The following is a 16,186-nucleotide window of genomic DNA, read 5'->3' as shown; positions in this document are numbered from 1 at the left end:
TGTATTTCCAGAAAGAAATACAACATTGAATATATTTATCAGAATTGCAGGTTTAGTCTCTTGATCAGATCTGCATTCCTGTCCAGAAAAAACACAACACACGGTGTCTGGGTTGTTTTCCTGATGTTCCTTTCCTAAGAAATTTTTATTTTGTCCAAGTTCAAGCACCTTCTCACACCCATCCCCTACTCCAACATCTTCAAGAGGCTGATACAAAATTTAATTACAGATTAGACTTCTTAGCAATAATGCAAACAAGACATGTAGAGAAACAGTATATTTTTATTTTCATGGTATTGTGTAGCCAGAATGACATTTCCCCTTATGTTACTCCATAAACCTCAGGCTACCAGGTCAGTCTAAAAACTTGGAACAGACCACTCAGAAACACTACATTTGCTCCCTTCTATCCCCAGTCCTTCCTAAATAGCATTAATTTTAGGCTTTTATGCAGGATGTGGGGGAAAAAAAAAAAAAAAAAACAAACAGAGAACCATGTGTTCAAATTCTTTCCACCAGAAACAGTGAAGGATTTTCCAGTATCAAAAATCCAGCTGACATAAACAAGCCCACCTAATACAGTTTTAGGTTCTTAGAAAATATTACCTAGGTCCCCAGAGAATGAAGAAATTCCCAGTTCATCTCATTGGAAAAGACAAAAGGTTCAGAAATTTTCTGAAAATTTTCAATCAAGAACTCCTGCAATTTAAGGTTTTGGTGTCAATATTTGTTTCACAATCAGTAAAGGCTGTTACACAAAGTACTTGCTTTCCAAAACCCATGGATATTTATTGAACAAATATCAAAGCAGTGAAAGTTTTCATAATCAGATACTACAAAAAGTTGTAAGTTTTTACAAAGGTTGCTTACAGGACTGAACTAATTCAGCTCCAGACAGCAGACAAAGAAAACAGTTTCACTAACATTATAAGCAGGCAAGTAATGACAGATGAAAACAAACTACAGTAACAAACAAATATTTCTTAGTTGGAAAACAACATGAGTACAAAGATTGTTCTTCTCACTTCTGCTGTTTTAGTTTAGCCTTGTTAGGAGCAGGTGGGCATCTCTGAGGAGAAGTATCACCAGGAGTCTAAGTAGACCTGGAATAAATAAACTCTATTTTAGGAAGCAATATTTAGAGAAATCATAAGCAGGTAGAACATTCAACATCCTTTAAAAGCAGAAACTTGCAGAAATACAGCTTTCACTTGTATCCAGATAAATATATAATAATTTAATGATCCAAAAGCTGCTCTTGCCAAGTCTTTCTGTTATAGGGCACCGTTTTGATGCATTTAAGAATACATTGTGCAGAAATGCAAAGTGACTTAAATTAATATGCAAAAAGATCACTATGAAACAGCTATCAGTCTTCTGTCCTAAATAACTCATTTTTTTAATAAACCACTGATGACTCACTCTACTGTAACACTAAACTATACCCATCCTTCTTAGTGCCCTAAGGTTGGCACAAGCAACTTGTAAATGTCAGAAAAGCATATAAACCTCGTTAATGTTTTCAGAAATTCATTTAAAGATAGAAACAGGTCCAAAAAGATGCCTGTCTAAATGCATTGCAATTACGTTACAATTATTTTCCAAATACACAGATATGCTCTGTCTTTTCTCAGCTCATTACTGACTCAAACAATTTGCCCTTCTGGGATCAATTGTTTGCTAATAAATAATTGTTTACAGTCACAAAATGATATTAAGGAGTATTCTTATTAGTTTTCCTTCTACAGCCTAATAAGATTCAAAACTAGCTGATTCCCAAGAGTCTAACCTTAACCTTGCTGTGTTTAACAGCCCAGGAAATGATGAACCATCTGTTTCAGAAAATAATGGAGGGCCAAGAGGAAATATTGTTTAATTGTAGATTAACCTCCTCATAAGGCAGAATGAAGCATCTACAGAATTAGCAACCACTACTAGCAATGTACAAAAATAACTGAAAGCAGCTCTTACTCTTACAAAACCAGCAGCAGCAAGTATTTTTTTTTTTAATGTAGTAAAAGAAAAGTATGTAACAAGTACAACCTGATTTTAAAAATAAATTTGAATTATCATATTTGGATTTTTTTTCACTTGGAGAAATAAATTTCAAAATAGTTCTGGCTTTATTTTTCCACGAGTATCCAAATTATTCTAAAACAAATATCTCCAAGTGAGAGATGTGCAAGTTACAGATTATTAAATACATCATCTCCACAGGTATAAAATGGCTGCTCCAAAGCAACAGACAAGTCACTTGAGGGAGTGAGGGGAAAGGTCTTGAGGTTTTAAACTCAAGAACTTTGATAATTTATGTGTGTCTATTTACACAGCTACTTTAAATACTGGAGACAACCTGATAAAGTGTAAGACAGTTTGAATACCACAAGAGAAAAAAAAACTAGCAGTGATAAACCACAGGAATTTGAAAATAAAGCCAACTGCTCCTGTGCTGGCATCATTAAGAGCAGCACAATTCTGCCCTGTGATGGCAATTTTTCTATGTAACATTCATGCCAAAGCAGGTTTAACAGGAATCCTTTACCTCCATCAATCAGTTTGCCCCGTTTTGACAGCAACAATGACAGAGAAGTGTGTTATCAGAGGGCTGCAGCAAACTCCAATACACAGGAACTGAGAGAGCTTTCCCTTGATTTTACACAGCCTTCCTAGAGCAGTGTCTGAATTTCCTGCTCGCTGTGACAGCCGGGTGCATGCTCAGTGTGAAAGATTTCATTAATCCCAAGTTTTAAACATCCAAACACAGCAACGTTTACTCAAATAAATTATTCTTGAATTCTTCACTTAATTCTTGAAGCAATGAGCTTGCAATAACTCCACAGCTTCATATAATAGCCCCTATTGAAGGAGGATAAGGGTTTGACATCCTTCTCCTACTAAACAACCAGGCACAATTTTATCCATCAGACGTCTATCAACCTACGGATATTGAAAGCTTGGGCGAGCGAGATAAAAATCAAACCCAGCCCTACTGTCAAGCTGCACTATCTGCTGCCATCAATAATGCTATTCATGAATTTAAGAAAATTAATAAATCTTGGGCTGAATGCTCAGAAAGCCTCGAGTCCAGGCGGAGCACACTCACTTGGGTTTTGTTTCTGCGTCTGTCACTTGGCGAATATAGATCCCATCTTCGGGGTGCTCGATGTCATCCATCTCGTACATGTAGGAAGAAGCTATTGCCAGGGTAGTTCCATCATTGCTGAAGGCCAGGGATGCAATGCTGGTGGGATACCGATGGAACTGGCACAGCCTCTTCTTATTGAAGGGATCCCAAATATTCACGAAGCCATCGGAACCTCCTGAAAACCAGGGTTTAAAAAAAAACGCGTATAAATTACAACTGGGAGGGGGAAAAAACCCCGAAGCGGTACAGCACAGAAAATAAAAGAAGGAAAAGGGAAAACCACTCAGAATTACTTTGTCAGTGAAAACACAGGGTTGATTCATTCAATAAAGAGCACAATGAGCATATCCCAAAATCCCCGTTAAAGCAGTTAAATCTCACCGCGTCAAATAATTTTAAAACCCTGCTCATGCCAAGAAACATCATTTAAAGGCTCAAAAAGATACTAAGAAACACAATTTAAATGCTTAAAAAGATACCAAGAAACACAATTTAAATGCTTAAAAAGATACCAAGAAACACAATTTAAATGCTGAAAAATTCAGGGCATAGGGAGCAAAGGCTGACCTGTTTACATCAAAACTAAAGGAATCGATGCGAGATTTTACAGAAAATTGAGCATCTGCTCTACCTGTAGCAAAGGTGTTGTGGACATTATGGAAAGAAATGGCATTAACTGGGTAAATCTGCTCAATGTTGTTTTCCTTCAAACGGTGGCATTTGAAGGCATATTTCTTCTTCTGGATTTCTGGACTTGGATCCAAATATTCCACGGCAACGCGACCTTCGATAGAACTTAAAACATAACCCTATCAAAAAAAAAAAAAAAAGAAAAGAAAAGAAAAGAAAAGGAGATACACTTTTAGAAGTTTTCAGCTGGAGAAAAGACTGAAATACAATTGTATCTCATACCCTTCTAAATACTAAGAAAGTGGCAAGGCAGAAAAAAACATCCAGAGAGAGACTCTCAAAGCAACACAGTTTTAAGCTGACAGTGAGACTTGTAATTACCTCTGCAAGTCCAAACACAAGCTTGTGCTTGGGGAAAAAAAGTGTTAAGAACCCCTTGTATTTGCTGACCTACCCCCAGGGCCTAAATATCCGAAATATGAGAGATATTCACAGGACTTTTTAGTTTCAGAATTATGTTAATATTAGTTCAGAGCTTTAGACTAACAACTAGACACTCAAGCTGAAATAGCATTTTCAGTGAAATTTGATTACAAGTTGTGTTCACTTATCCAGTTAATTACAGTCCTGACTTGGAGCAACCTGAGATGCTTTTATTATCACTTCTGAGTTAAGTCCATAATAGATCTTTTCACAAATAGGACTGCAATGATACCTAGCTATAGCAAGGTTCTTTAAAATCCATAATACAATACAATCTGGAAGATCAGCTTGTTTTACTATAACTAGAACTGAAAATGGACAAAGCATTCATGCCAGTTCAACTAGGTCTTGCAATTCCTGTACTATCACTTTGTACACGGGGAAAATTCCCTTCCAAATTAGTTTGGCAGAAAAAGCCAATCTTCTTGCTTTACTTCACAAAGAAATACCACAGACACCACCACGTTAAGTTCCACAGAACAGCTGTATGATCATCTAAATTGTACAATTCCCCTGGATAATGGAGCAGGGGTTCTTGAGTACATGCCACAGCCTCAGAGATAAAAATGAAAGAAAAAGATATAAACGACATTCGTGTAGTTTTAATCCTGCCCCTGTTGAAGAACCAGGTCTACAAAGCAAAAAGGCTGCTGAGGAACCACCAATTTGGGCTTTCTCTCTTCAACTTGGAGGGGGGTGTCTGTGTGTGTGGGTTGGTTTTTAATTACATGACAGCATTGTGATGCATTAAATATACTTTTTAAAATGGAGAGAAAACTGGTAAGTCAGTGGCAAAGAATTAACCTGCAACAAGAAGCCTCCCCTCTCTCAGTTCGATTACAAACCTTTCAAAATCCATGGATTTTCATTTTTTTTTTTTTAATGAAAGATGCAGAAAACCTGAAAAATAAACCACCTAAAGAACACTCAGCAGAAACACAGTTCCTGCCATGGCTGCCATACCTGTTTGTTGGGAAATGCTCTGATGCAGCGGGTCTGGTATTTGAGGCTGGATTCCCTGCGCTGCTGAACGTATCCCATGTTCCGTAAATCCCACACCAGCACCCTCCGACCCGCCGTCCCCACGATCAGCCTGTCCCCGGACACAGACAGGGTGTACACCTTCAAAAAAAATATTCACAGGGTTTAACACTTATTAACCTGGATACCCACCCTTCTTGGGACAAAATAAACCGTCAGCAATAAGCAATAACAGGGCAGGTGATGTCACAATGAAGTTTTTAGCCAGAGAACTCCCTTCAGCTTCAATTCAGGGCTCGAATTTGGGATAAACAGCAGTGGTGTGCAGCTGGTTTGTGAGCCCAAAAACTACTTAAAGCATTAAATTCATTGAATGTAATGGCAAAAGGAAAACCAACCCAAAGGAGCAGGTAGAGAAGAGCACAGATATTGGTACACACAGTTTGCATTCCCACTGCAAATTCAGTTACTGAATTTGTTAATTCAGGATCCTGCTAATTCAGGATCCTGCTAATTCAGGATCCTGTTAATTCAGGATCCTGTTAATTCAGGATCCTGTTAATTCAGGATCCTGCAGGTTAGTCCTACAATACCACAGCACACATTTTCCACCCTGTTTTCCTCCACCTGGTAACCATGTGTTTTTCTTTTCAAACTGAATGCTTCAGGTGGAGCTTCGTGTTAATGAAGTGAAATAAACTGCCAAGAAATCACTAAAAAAAGTATACTTTATATAAAGCATACTTTGTATACTTTAATAAAATCATGTGAAATATAAGAAAGCAATATGCTTGACACATTGAAAAGGACTGTGGCTTGGAATTTCAGCTCTAAAGATTGGTCCAGAGGTTCTAATTTTGGCTTATCAAATTTCTCATCAAAATATTCAGTGTATGAATTGTCGTTTCCAACTATTACCTGGGATTTAGTTAATCTGAAAATACGTTTTAAAAAAAAAGAAAAAGGTTTAGTCAAAAGCACTGTGTTATCAAATGAATTCCAAGTTGTTGATACACAAGCAAGATGGAATCCAGGTACCTACAGCTGTCACTGAGCTGCTCACGAGAGTAAACTATAGGAATGAGCTTTTTCCAACGTGATCTAATGCAGATAAATACATAGGAAACAGATATTGTATATTCCTCAGATCAAGAATCAAAAGTGTAAGAGATCTGGTATCCTGCCAGAAGGAATCAATTTACTTCTGGCATGTGCCTGTATCATTTCACTCCAGCATCTCGTTTCACTTGCTGGTTCTCTGATAAAGCCCAACAAAGCTGTTGGTTCTGGTAAAATTGCACTGAAATATCAGACACAACTTTGGTCTTCATTACCACAGATGGTGTGTTTTCAAAGAGCTAATTTCTAGTAAAAAAAACTAAGCAGACAGGTGTGTATGTGTATGCATACATGTAGATAAAAAAGCTTCCTTTAATCAGTCCTCATCTATTCACCATGAATTCCTGCTCTAAAATGTGATTACTGAACTTCCCTCTTAAGGCTGGGATCTTAGGATGAAAAAAGTCTTAAATGTTCACAGAGGAGTTGCCCAAAATTTCTGATGATCCCAATTATGCCTAAAAAGAGTAAGAAAACTTTGAGCCAACAGTAGTTACACACTTTAACAAGACACTTTTTCAAATCTCTCTTCATTATTAATGTAAAAATTGATCCGAAAATATTAATAAACAGTATATAAAATGAGTTTGCATACATATAGGGACACAAAGGCATAAAAACATTAAATATCTTAAATCTTCTCCACAAACTGATGTCACACCTGTATAGCAAGTATTCTTTCAACACCACACAACCATAAATCAAATGAAACCGTTGTCATGCAGTTGAGTAGGTGTACACATTTATCAAAGGCAGTATTAAAAAAATGACATAATGAACCTTGCTGAACCAATAAGCAGCTTGATTCACTGTGGCTGTCCATTATATGATATTCTGTCAGCAATTTATCACAGTTCTTTACATGCTACATACATCTATAAATCAAAACTAGAAATAATGCAATTACTTTATTCTGAACAAAGGTCTCGCCAGAAGTAGATTCAGCTATGCTGGAACAAAAGTAAGAGCTATTGAGGGGCAAAGGGAATGTAATGATGGCTCATAATTAGGACTTGACAATAGGATGTCACAGTGCTAAATGAAATTTTAAAAAGGTACAGGCAAAAAAATACTCATATGGAAAATTATCCAAGCCAGCCTGTGTTTAGCAGTCTCTGAAAAAAACAGAAATTACTGTTGTTTAATTCTATCAGTGACACCACCGTAAGCAGAATAAAGATTAAAACACCATATCACCATTAGAAAAAGATGAAGGTGTAACATTTTACCTTATTTCTCTAAGTCTCCCACTAGCACAGAGGATTTCAGTATTGGAACAATATCAGAATTTACTAAGCATTAGTACAACACAGGTAAAGCACAAGAAATTCTGTTCAATTTTTTAACACAAGTGAAAAACCAAATTAGTATTTCAGGCAACGTAAATGGCCTCCTCCTGTATCCCTGTGCACATTCCCAAACAATCAGAACCTATGGCTGCCAGGGTCTGATATATCTAAAATCATAACATTCAAGGAAATCAGTAGTGAATATTACAATTAAGCCAAGCTGCTGGTTTTGTAACATTTTCTTTCAAACTCATTTTAAATTAGAAGAATCTGGTCAAAGCCTTCCCCTAAAAATCACAGTATATTCTGAACACCAATCTTTTAATATGCAAGTTTCACAGCTTAAAAGCCATCAAACACAACTTCACAAATTCAGTTACAGGGTCCTGCATAATGTTTATAGTCACAGGATGCATTATTTAACATGTCCCCTGGAACACAGCATCCAGCACATACCTTTTCAGGTTGAGAGAAGGTTCCTGCATTACAAGGAGTTCTGGGATCCCACAGTTTAACTGTCTGATCCCAGCTTCCAGTCACCATGACATTCACTTCTGGGCAATATTCAACACACCTGATGGGAGCATCATGGGCACCAACAAGGTTTTCTGTAAGAAAATACAATGTACTGTAACTTCACTGGCCCTACAAACACTCAGAATGTGTGAAATAAAGAATAAAAAGGGACACTACTGCAGTACAAATGTTTTCTGACATTCCATGGGCACATTTCTATGCTAGGAGTCTCTTTAAGGATAGCTCAGCCTTCAGAAGCATAACTTTGGCAAAGACCAGCATTGTTAAATTTAAACTTATGCCTCCTGAGATTATGAAAGGGAGTTAAGGACTTTAGGCAGTCACAGAGAGATCTTCAGAGGTATCAGAGATGTTCAGTATCAAATGGTATCACCACCTTTGGCACTAATACAGAAACAACAGAAACAACAGAAACACTAATATAGAAAAAAAAACTTAAGCTTGTATATATTAGTAATACGACAAGAGAATAAAATTTAATATTATACATTAGTAAAAATACTAAAACATTTGTAGAAAGTCATCTAAAGCAGAATTATTTGAGCTTTTTGGTAATATTACTGCACACACTTGTTTGTCAAGCCCTGGCTATTGGCTGGTTCTGGTGACTGTGTTTGTCTCTGGCTGAGATTTGCTTTTCTCTTTAACATACCCACACAAGCACACACAAAAAAGTGAGACAAACTAGTTCCATGTTTTGCACCAACAATGCACTGGAACTGTTATTTTCAAGCAATGTTTTGTTAGGAAAAAAATGTAGTACAAGGCCATGCCTGACAAAGCAAAAGCTTTATATACACTCTGCCATGAAAGATCATTATTCTAAATATATCCAAACCACAAACCTTTGAAAAATAACATGCTCAAGTTTAGTTCAGCTTGGCTAATTCCCCCTAACTGGGACACTGCAGCCTATGGTAGAGCAGGATTATCATCAGAAATCCAATTCAAGGCACCCTACAACGAGCACCTACCAAACTTTCTGACAACGTGCCAAATTCTTCCATGCTTTTAGCTGGTACTTATGAGGACCAATAGTTACTCTCCAGACACTTAAATATCCCCCATCTAAAGAACTTCAAACCTATTCTGTTCACGTAAATATATAAATCTGAAGCTTAGCCCAGCTGTTGAGACCATTCAGAACTCAACCTGCTCACCTTGGTCCGTGTTTAAATCGTGCATTTTCAGTTGCTGATCCAGCCCTCCACTCCAGGCATGGGTAGGATCCTATAAAGCATAAAATTTCACCTTAGGACACTGCATTAATTTTCCATGGCTCCTACATACATTTCCTTTCCCAGGCTCATAGCAAAGAACTCGCTTTCAAGAGTTTTGGGAAGATGGGAATTAAGACACAAGGGTTAAGATCTGGCCCAGATTTAAGCAGGCAGACAACAGAAGCTTTGCAAAATGTTTAAGTGCTTTGAGCTACATGAATTTTTTTAAGTTTAAAAGTAAAACTAAAACAAAAAAAATTAAAAAGGTAGTTAGAGGCTCTAATAAATCATTTCCACTTCTGTAAGAAGAAAGCACATAATATTTATTCTTATTGAGAACTTGAGTGTTTATCCTCAGTACAGTGTGGCAAAATGTTCAGTAAAAAAAAGCGTAAGTAGAGTCCAAAATTTAAAACATTCAGTAACATACTGAGATCACATCACTACATGATATGTCAGAATGCAATGCCAAAAAAATTATAATTGAAACCTTCTACTTCATATGTTATACCAAAAAAAGGCAAAACAAAAAAGTGGCACCTAGAAACTGAAACCATTTTGAAGCGCACTTCAAACCCAGAGCATTAAAAAATATAGAAACCAAGGACCTAATAAATGTCCCACTTGGAACAATGCCATGTTTTCAGTACAACCCAGCGTGGGAAGGTTAAAAAGAAAATACTAATTGGCTCTGGGCATTTATTGTGGGTAAGGATTTCTGGCTGTGTCCTCTCAGTACAACTGTTTGTGAGGAACACACACCCAGTTCACCACACCATTCCAGAAACAGCACAAATCAGCTTCAATTACTTTTGCATCCCACTGGTACCAGGAGCAAGTTGCTTGTGTGCCTGCACCTTCACAGGCAACCCCTGCATTTAGGACTAGAAAGATGCTCATTAAATAAGGAGTTAATTGACAGAAGTAAAAACTATATTTTTTAGCCTACATTTCAGGTTGCATTTTCCTCCCCTTTAATTTCAGGGAGCGGCAATTTCTCATACCTTGGGCACTATATGTCTGTAAAATAATAATTAAAAATAACCTCCCACACTTACATAAAAAGCACAGTCCAGGACAGCTCCTGAATGCTGATATTTGAGTCTCATGGTGTTGGCAGGCACATCATAGAGCCGAACAGTTGTGTCCCAGGAGGAAACAAGCAGAAACTGAGATGTATTTGGACTGAACTTCACCGATGAAATACCATCATCTGGAGTTTGGTTTAGTTTGAACTCGTTTGATCCCGTCATCTGCAGACAATAAAGGCACAGACACAATTTGAGTGATTACAGGAACACAGCAAGTCAGCAAGATAAACTGAGACACCTGCAAGGCAGCCCAAAGGAGGCCTGAGAAGTTTACTGGCTTTAACACACAACAAGTTCAGAACACCCACATTTCTGACGAACTCGAGATGCCAATCCCTGTCTAAAACCTCAATAAATTCCTGTCCCTACAGAGAGCTTTTAAATTTCAAATATAACATGCAAAAAACAACACAAATACATTATCATCATTATTATCATCTATAAGCTTACATATTGTTACTTATAAACGTATTTCCCTTACTCTACTTGTGTGACTGAGTTTTTTAAATTAAATATCTATAAGTTACTGTGAGCATCAAGAAGTTACTTTACAAAACACATATAAGCAGAAAGGAAACTCATTTGAAAACTCCAAAAAGTGCTGATTTGTTCCTCATTTGGTATGACTGCCATATACTTCCAAGAATTGCAACTGTATCATCTTTTATATAGTTCTGGATTCTCTGCAACTTCCCATTCTTTAGGTTTCCATAAATGCTATAAAATATTTGCAACAGAACAGCTTTAAGAATTTTTTCCCCCCTCACTAAGAAGGCAAGTAAGAAAGGGAGGTTATGCTTTTGTAAATGTGACTTTGGTAGAAAAAAAAAAATCAACAATTGAATGACAGATCAATGACTCTGAAGGCAACTGCAGCACCCACTTCAGAGTTTTGTTGCATATAAAAAAATTCCAAGGACAGCAGAGACTATGAACTGCAAATTCCAGGTGGAAAACAGTTCAAATCTTACAAACACTCTAAAAGAAACTGTTCATGACACGTACACCAACAAAGCAACCAAACTTTTTTTAAGGCTTCACAAAACCTTAATAGCTCATTTCCCTTATGCTAGAGGAGCAGAAAAGCAAATTCTTTTAGATTTTCTGTCACACTGTCACTTCTGAACCTGGATGTGCAAGTGCAGAGGTAAGATTACACCTCTGACAATAAATCAGGAGAGAATGAGCAGATGAACGAGGGCAAGGTTCAAATTTAGGGCACAATGGTTCCAGTTCACTGCTTGTCAGTAGCTGAACAATAATCAAGTTGTGTAATAAAGTGAGCAACACACATTCTTACACTGGAGAGACTTCCTGAGTGGGAGCTTTGGCAGATGCTCTGCAAAAAACAAAAATCCCACCCACTGTGTCAACATAAAGTGCTATTTCTGCCATTTAAACATGAAGTGAGGGGAAAAAGCCCACTCTTAATAAGAGAAAAGCTTCTTTCTGAGCCCCTTCTTCCAGCTCTGCTTTGGGAATACTTGGAAAAAGGGAGGCTGGAGATTTAGCCACACATCTTTCCACAGGAATACTATAAGGAATTCAGCAGCACCTGCAGCAGTGAATGCTTTAGATGGATGTACAGAGTCACAAAATCTAAAGGAATTCAGAACAACGAGGGAAATTAGACTGGACATGGTAATTGCCTTCTCTACTTGTGCCAGAAAACTCAAACAACAAACACGAGGATCTGAGGTACAAGTTATTGTATTATCTGAGGCCTGGTACAAGTTATTAATCAGACCAGGAAGCAAAGTTAGTTACATCAGAGACCTGGAATGATCTCCCAAAGGTATTTTTAATCCAGAACAATGTACGTGATATCAGAATTTAAATACATCCTGCCTCTTACACATGCTAAAGAAACAAAACACAAAAAGAGCTCTGCATTTGCACAAAAACAGCTGCTTCACAACCAGGATTTCCAAACCACAGAGTCAAAGCCCACCTCAAACAACAAAGTGTTGGTAAAATGTTGAGACACATAAGAAATAACTCTTAAATAACACATTATAGTCTGAAACTGCGATTCTGACTTAGACACAGGGTTCGGTTTTGGGGGAAACAAAAACCAAAACTCGTTTTTAGTGAACAGGTAAAAAAATCTGTGCCTTTGCAGCCCCTCTTGGCACAGCTCTGTCCCTCAGCCGGACGGAGCTGCCCGAACAAAGCAGAGTGCCTCGGTGAGAGCCCCGGGACGCCCAGCCCGCGCTTTTATTACGAAATCATTAAATTTAAAAGTACCGTTTTCATGTCAGACGAGCTCCTCCCGCCGCTCCGCGCGGCGGTTGGAAAAAGCTTTGGGGGTCACGGCAGCGCCGGGGCGTCGGTCGCTCTCACGGTCCGGCCGGGGAGAAGCACGTCGGGATGCGGGAGACGCTGCAGGCGGGAAGGGAAGAGAGTGAGGGAAGAGAGTGAGGGAAGAGAGTGAGGGAAGAGAGTGAGGGAAGAGAGTGAGGGAAGGGCCTGGGAACGCGGGAGGGACGAGGCCGCACCGAGGGGGTGAGGCCGTCCCCAGGGTCCGGTTCCCCGTCCGGATCCCGATCCCAGTCCCGGTCCGGATCCAGATCTCAGTCCCGGTCCGGATCCCGATCCCCGTCCAGATTCCGCATTCCCATTCCCGATCCCCGTTCCGATCCCAGTCCCGGCCTCACCTCCGCCACCGCCACCGCCGCCGCCGCCTCCCGCGCGCGCGCACCGCCGCCCGCCCCCGCGATTGGCCGCTTCGAACGCGCGTGACGCCACGTTCCCGGCGTGCGCCGCGCGCTTCCGCCGCGGGGCACGCCGGGAGCTGTAGTCCGGCGGGGCTGAGCTCGGGGGAGGGGTGTCCGTTCCTTGTCCTCAGTCCCATCCCGGCTGATAACGGGAGGTCCCCGGGGGGAATCCCATGGGGCTGGTGCTGCGAAGAAAGAGTGGCTGGCGATGGGGTTTAGCAGTGTTAACGTGCAAACGCGAAATACGAGTTATTGCCCCTAAAACAGTGTCCTAAATTGAGTCCCTCCTTCCCCCCCACCCGGCTGCCGGTACCCCCGGGCAAAGGGGTCTGTGGCTAAAACACCGCGTTCTCCTTCCCCGCGCTGACAACCGCGTTATTTACCCCTTGGGACATTTTATTTATATTTTGTTGGTTTGGTTTGGTTTGGTTTCTTGGGTTTTTTTTCGCTGCCCTCGTCGCTGCTGCTGTGACACCCCCCGCGCTCGGTACCGGAGCCGGTGGCCGCGGTTTGATCGCCGCTTTGCTGCGAGATTTACTGGGTTTTGAGTGACCGGTCGTCCCCTCCGACGTGGGGACCCGTCGTGGATGCCCAAAACACTCCACGAAACACAAACACGGCCCCCGTTACCGAAACTTTTCTGGGGGTATCCTTCATCCCCCCGCCGAGAGCAGCGCGCCGAGGGGCCACGGGCAGAGGGGATGGGCCTGGGATTCCCTGCAGAAAACGAGATAAAGAGCAAATATGCAGAAGGAAAAAAAAATAAAAATAAAACCCTCTGCGTTTCAAGTCGTTTTCTCTTTCCCCGTGCTTCCATCCCGTCCCGGCTGCGGGTGTACCCCTGTGCCGGGGTCCCCCCTCAGGGGGGACACGCGACCGAGGTGGCAAAAAATTTACAAACGAGGCTTAAAACGAGGTTTAATTTTTTGTTGTTGTTGTTGTTTCCTTTCTTTCTTTCTTTAAAAATATTTACAGATCTGAAATAACGCTTTTTTAATTATTTTTTTTTTCTTTTCAAGTGGCAGGATAGCAAGAGGGGGCTCTCGGTTCCCCCGTCCCTCCCCATCAGTTCGGTTCCTGTGTCCCCGCCGTGGGGGCGGCCCCAGACCCCACACGGAGCCCCCGCGGCGGCTCCAGTCCTGCTCCTGATCCTGGTGCCGGTCCCGACGGGGCGGGCGGGGCAGAGGCTCAATAGTCGATCTTGTTGTAGAGGTTGTAGAGCGGTAAGGCCGAGAGATTGCTGCCGGGGTAGTAGAGAGGGGCGGGGAAGGCGATGGACCGGGGCACCGGCACTCGCAGGAGGGAATTGTCCCTGAACACCAGCGGCATCCCCACCAGAGTCTGCGCCGAGGCGTGGGCCATGTTGGCCGCCTCCAGCTCGGCCGAGAGCTGCCGTTTCCACTTGTTCCTGCGGTTCTGGAACCAAGTCTTCACCTGGGTCTCGGTAAGCTGCAGGCTGGAGGCCAGGCAAGCCCGCTCCGAGCTGCTCAGGTAGCGCTTCATGTCGAAGGTGGACTCCAGCTGGTAGACCTGGCTACGGCTGAACACCGTGCGCGTCTTCTTCTTGGCGGCGCCGGCCTGCCGGTCCCCGCCGTCGCGCTGCCGGTCCCCGCAGGAGGGCGAGGAGGGTCCTAGCGGCTTCTCCTTCTCGTCCTTACAGTCCTGCTGCGGGGGCGAGAGGAAGGGCCCCCGCTCCGCGCTGGCCGCCGCCGCCGCCGCTCCGCTCCCCTTGGCGCTGCCTGCAACAGAGCGACAGCGCGGCGGTCGCACGGTGGGCAGCACCGGGACCCCCGACGGCAGAGCCCCCCGCCCCGGAGCGGGGGAGCAGCGACGCGAGCCCGTGGGCAGGCACTCGCCGCCTCTGTTCCTCGTGGAAGATAAAACCGGCACCGCGAGAAGCCATCCCCTTCTGGGCTATCCCTATCCCTCCATCACATACATGGATGGACGGATGGATGGATGGATGGATGGATGGATGGATGGATGGATGGAGAGGTGGGTGTGCGTGCCTCAGTGAAAGCAGCTGAGTACCAGCCTTCCTACCCGACAGATTTTACTTTACAGCATCGCATTTCACACACCGTTTATTCAGAATTAATGCTAAAAAAATTAAACGTCCTTCTTCCCTTTACCAGAGTGCTGTAAATAACCAGAATCTAAGAAAACGAGCACTATCCATCGCACTGAATCCCTCGGGGAAATCAACCCCGGGTGTGGTGGGAAAGAAAAAAAAAAAAGGCCACGCTATTTTTCCTGGAGCTCCTTCCTCCCCGCATCACCCACGGACGACGCAAATCCTCTGTGCCCCGATAGCAGAGAGGGTGAGACATGTGCCCCCCTCCCACTTCCCACGGGGGCCGGGCCGGGGCCGAGCCCTCCGCGGCCCTTCCCGGCGGGTCCCGTCCGCCCCGTCCCATCCCGTCCGGTCCAGGTACTCACCGAGACAGGTGAAGCTGAGGGGCTGGTGCTTGTGGCACGCCTCGGCGGGGCCCTGAGCCTCGGGGCAGAAGCAGCCGCGGTGCTTCCAGCTCTCCTCCTGCTCTTCGTCCTCCGAGGAGAGGGAGAGGGTCCTGGCGCGGGCGGGCCAGGTGGGTGCCCTGCCACCGCCTTCCCGGGGGGGTTCGGCGCTGCCACTGCCCAGGATGGACTGGATGGTGAAACTGGAGATGGGAGCAGCCGCCGGACAGCACTTGCTCGGGTCTTCTTTGCTGCTCATCCTGGGTTCATAAGAAAGCAAAGGAGGGAAGCTCTCGCTTTAGAGGGGGCGCGGGTTGGGGGTGCCCCGGCAGCCCGCGGGGAGCCGTCGGGGGGCTGGTTTCGGGGGGCGCTCGGGGCGTGCGGCGGGCGGCTGTCCCCGCGCCGGCCCAGGCGGAATGCATGCTCCTTCCCCCGCGTCCCTATTGATCTGCGGGCGCCGGGCGGCGGGGCTTCATTTGCATGGAGGTGGCCTCCGCCGCGCCAATCACGGCGGCGG

The 16,186-nt window shown here is 43.0% G+C and overlaps 2 protein-coding genes across 4 annotated transcripts in view; both read right to left on the bottom strand.

Annotated features, from left to right (window-relative positions):
- Window positions 1-265: 265 nt before the first annotated feature.
- On the bottom strand, window positions 266-13,212 carry BUB3 (BUB3 mitotic checkpoint protein). 2 transcript variants are annotated; one of them, XM_032695238.1, is made up of 9 exons: window positions 13,153-13,212; window positions 12,743-12,877; window positions 10,463-10,657; window positions 9,345-9,414; window positions 8,104-8,255; window positions 5,222-5,380; window positions 3,777-3,954; window positions 3,104-3,320; window positions 266-1,103 (listed from the first exon to the last, which is right to left on the bottom strand). In XM_032695238.1, the coding sequence occupies exons 2-9, from the start codon at window positions 12,749-12,751 to the stop codon at window positions 1,094-1,096; spliced, it is 990 nt and encodes a 329-aa protein (XP_032551129.1). In that variant the 5' UTR covers window positions 12,752-12,877; window positions 13,153-13,212; the 3' UTR covers window positions 266-1,093. The 2 variants fall into 2 exon arrangements, with proteins under 2 accessions (XP_032551129.1, XP_032551130.1); XM_032695239.1 differs by lacking the exons at window positions 266-1,103; window positions 13,153-13,212 and having other exon boundaries at window positions 3,100-3,320; window positions 12,743-12,857.
- A 946-nt stretch (window positions 13,213-14,158) lies between these two features.
- HMX2 (H6 family homeobox 2) overlaps window positions 14,159-16,186 on the bottom strand; it is a 6,736-nt gene continuing 4,708 nt past the window's right edge. Inside the window, exons 2-3 of one of the 2 annotated variants that reach the window (XM_032694979.1) lie at window positions 15,652-15,929; window positions 14,159-14,951 (exon numbers count right to left, since the gene is read on the bottom strand). In XM_032694979.1, coding sequence (XP_032550870.1) covers window positions 14,401-14,951; window positions 15,652-15,928 — 828 coding nt within the window. In that variant the 5' untranslated portion in view covers window position 15,929 and the 3' untranslated portion in view covers window positions 14,159-14,400. Of the gene's footprint in view, window positions 14,952-15,651; window positions 16,046-16,186 lie in introns of those variants that run through there. The other variant, XM_032694980.1, reaches the window with a different exon arrangement.

The sequence above is a fragment of the Chiroxiphia lanceolata genome, chromosome 8 (genome assembly GCF_009829145.1).
Source record: "Chiroxiphia lanceolata isolate bChiLan1 chromosome 8, bChiLan1.pri, whole genome shotgun sequence".
In the NCBI taxonomy this organism is placed as follows: domain Eukaryota; kingdom Metazoa; phylum Chordata; class Aves; order Passeriformes; family Pipridae; genus Chiroxiphia; species Chiroxiphia lanceolata.
Note: the sequence above shows the minus strand (reverse complement) of the source record. Positions and strands in the feature narration are given on the sequence as shown.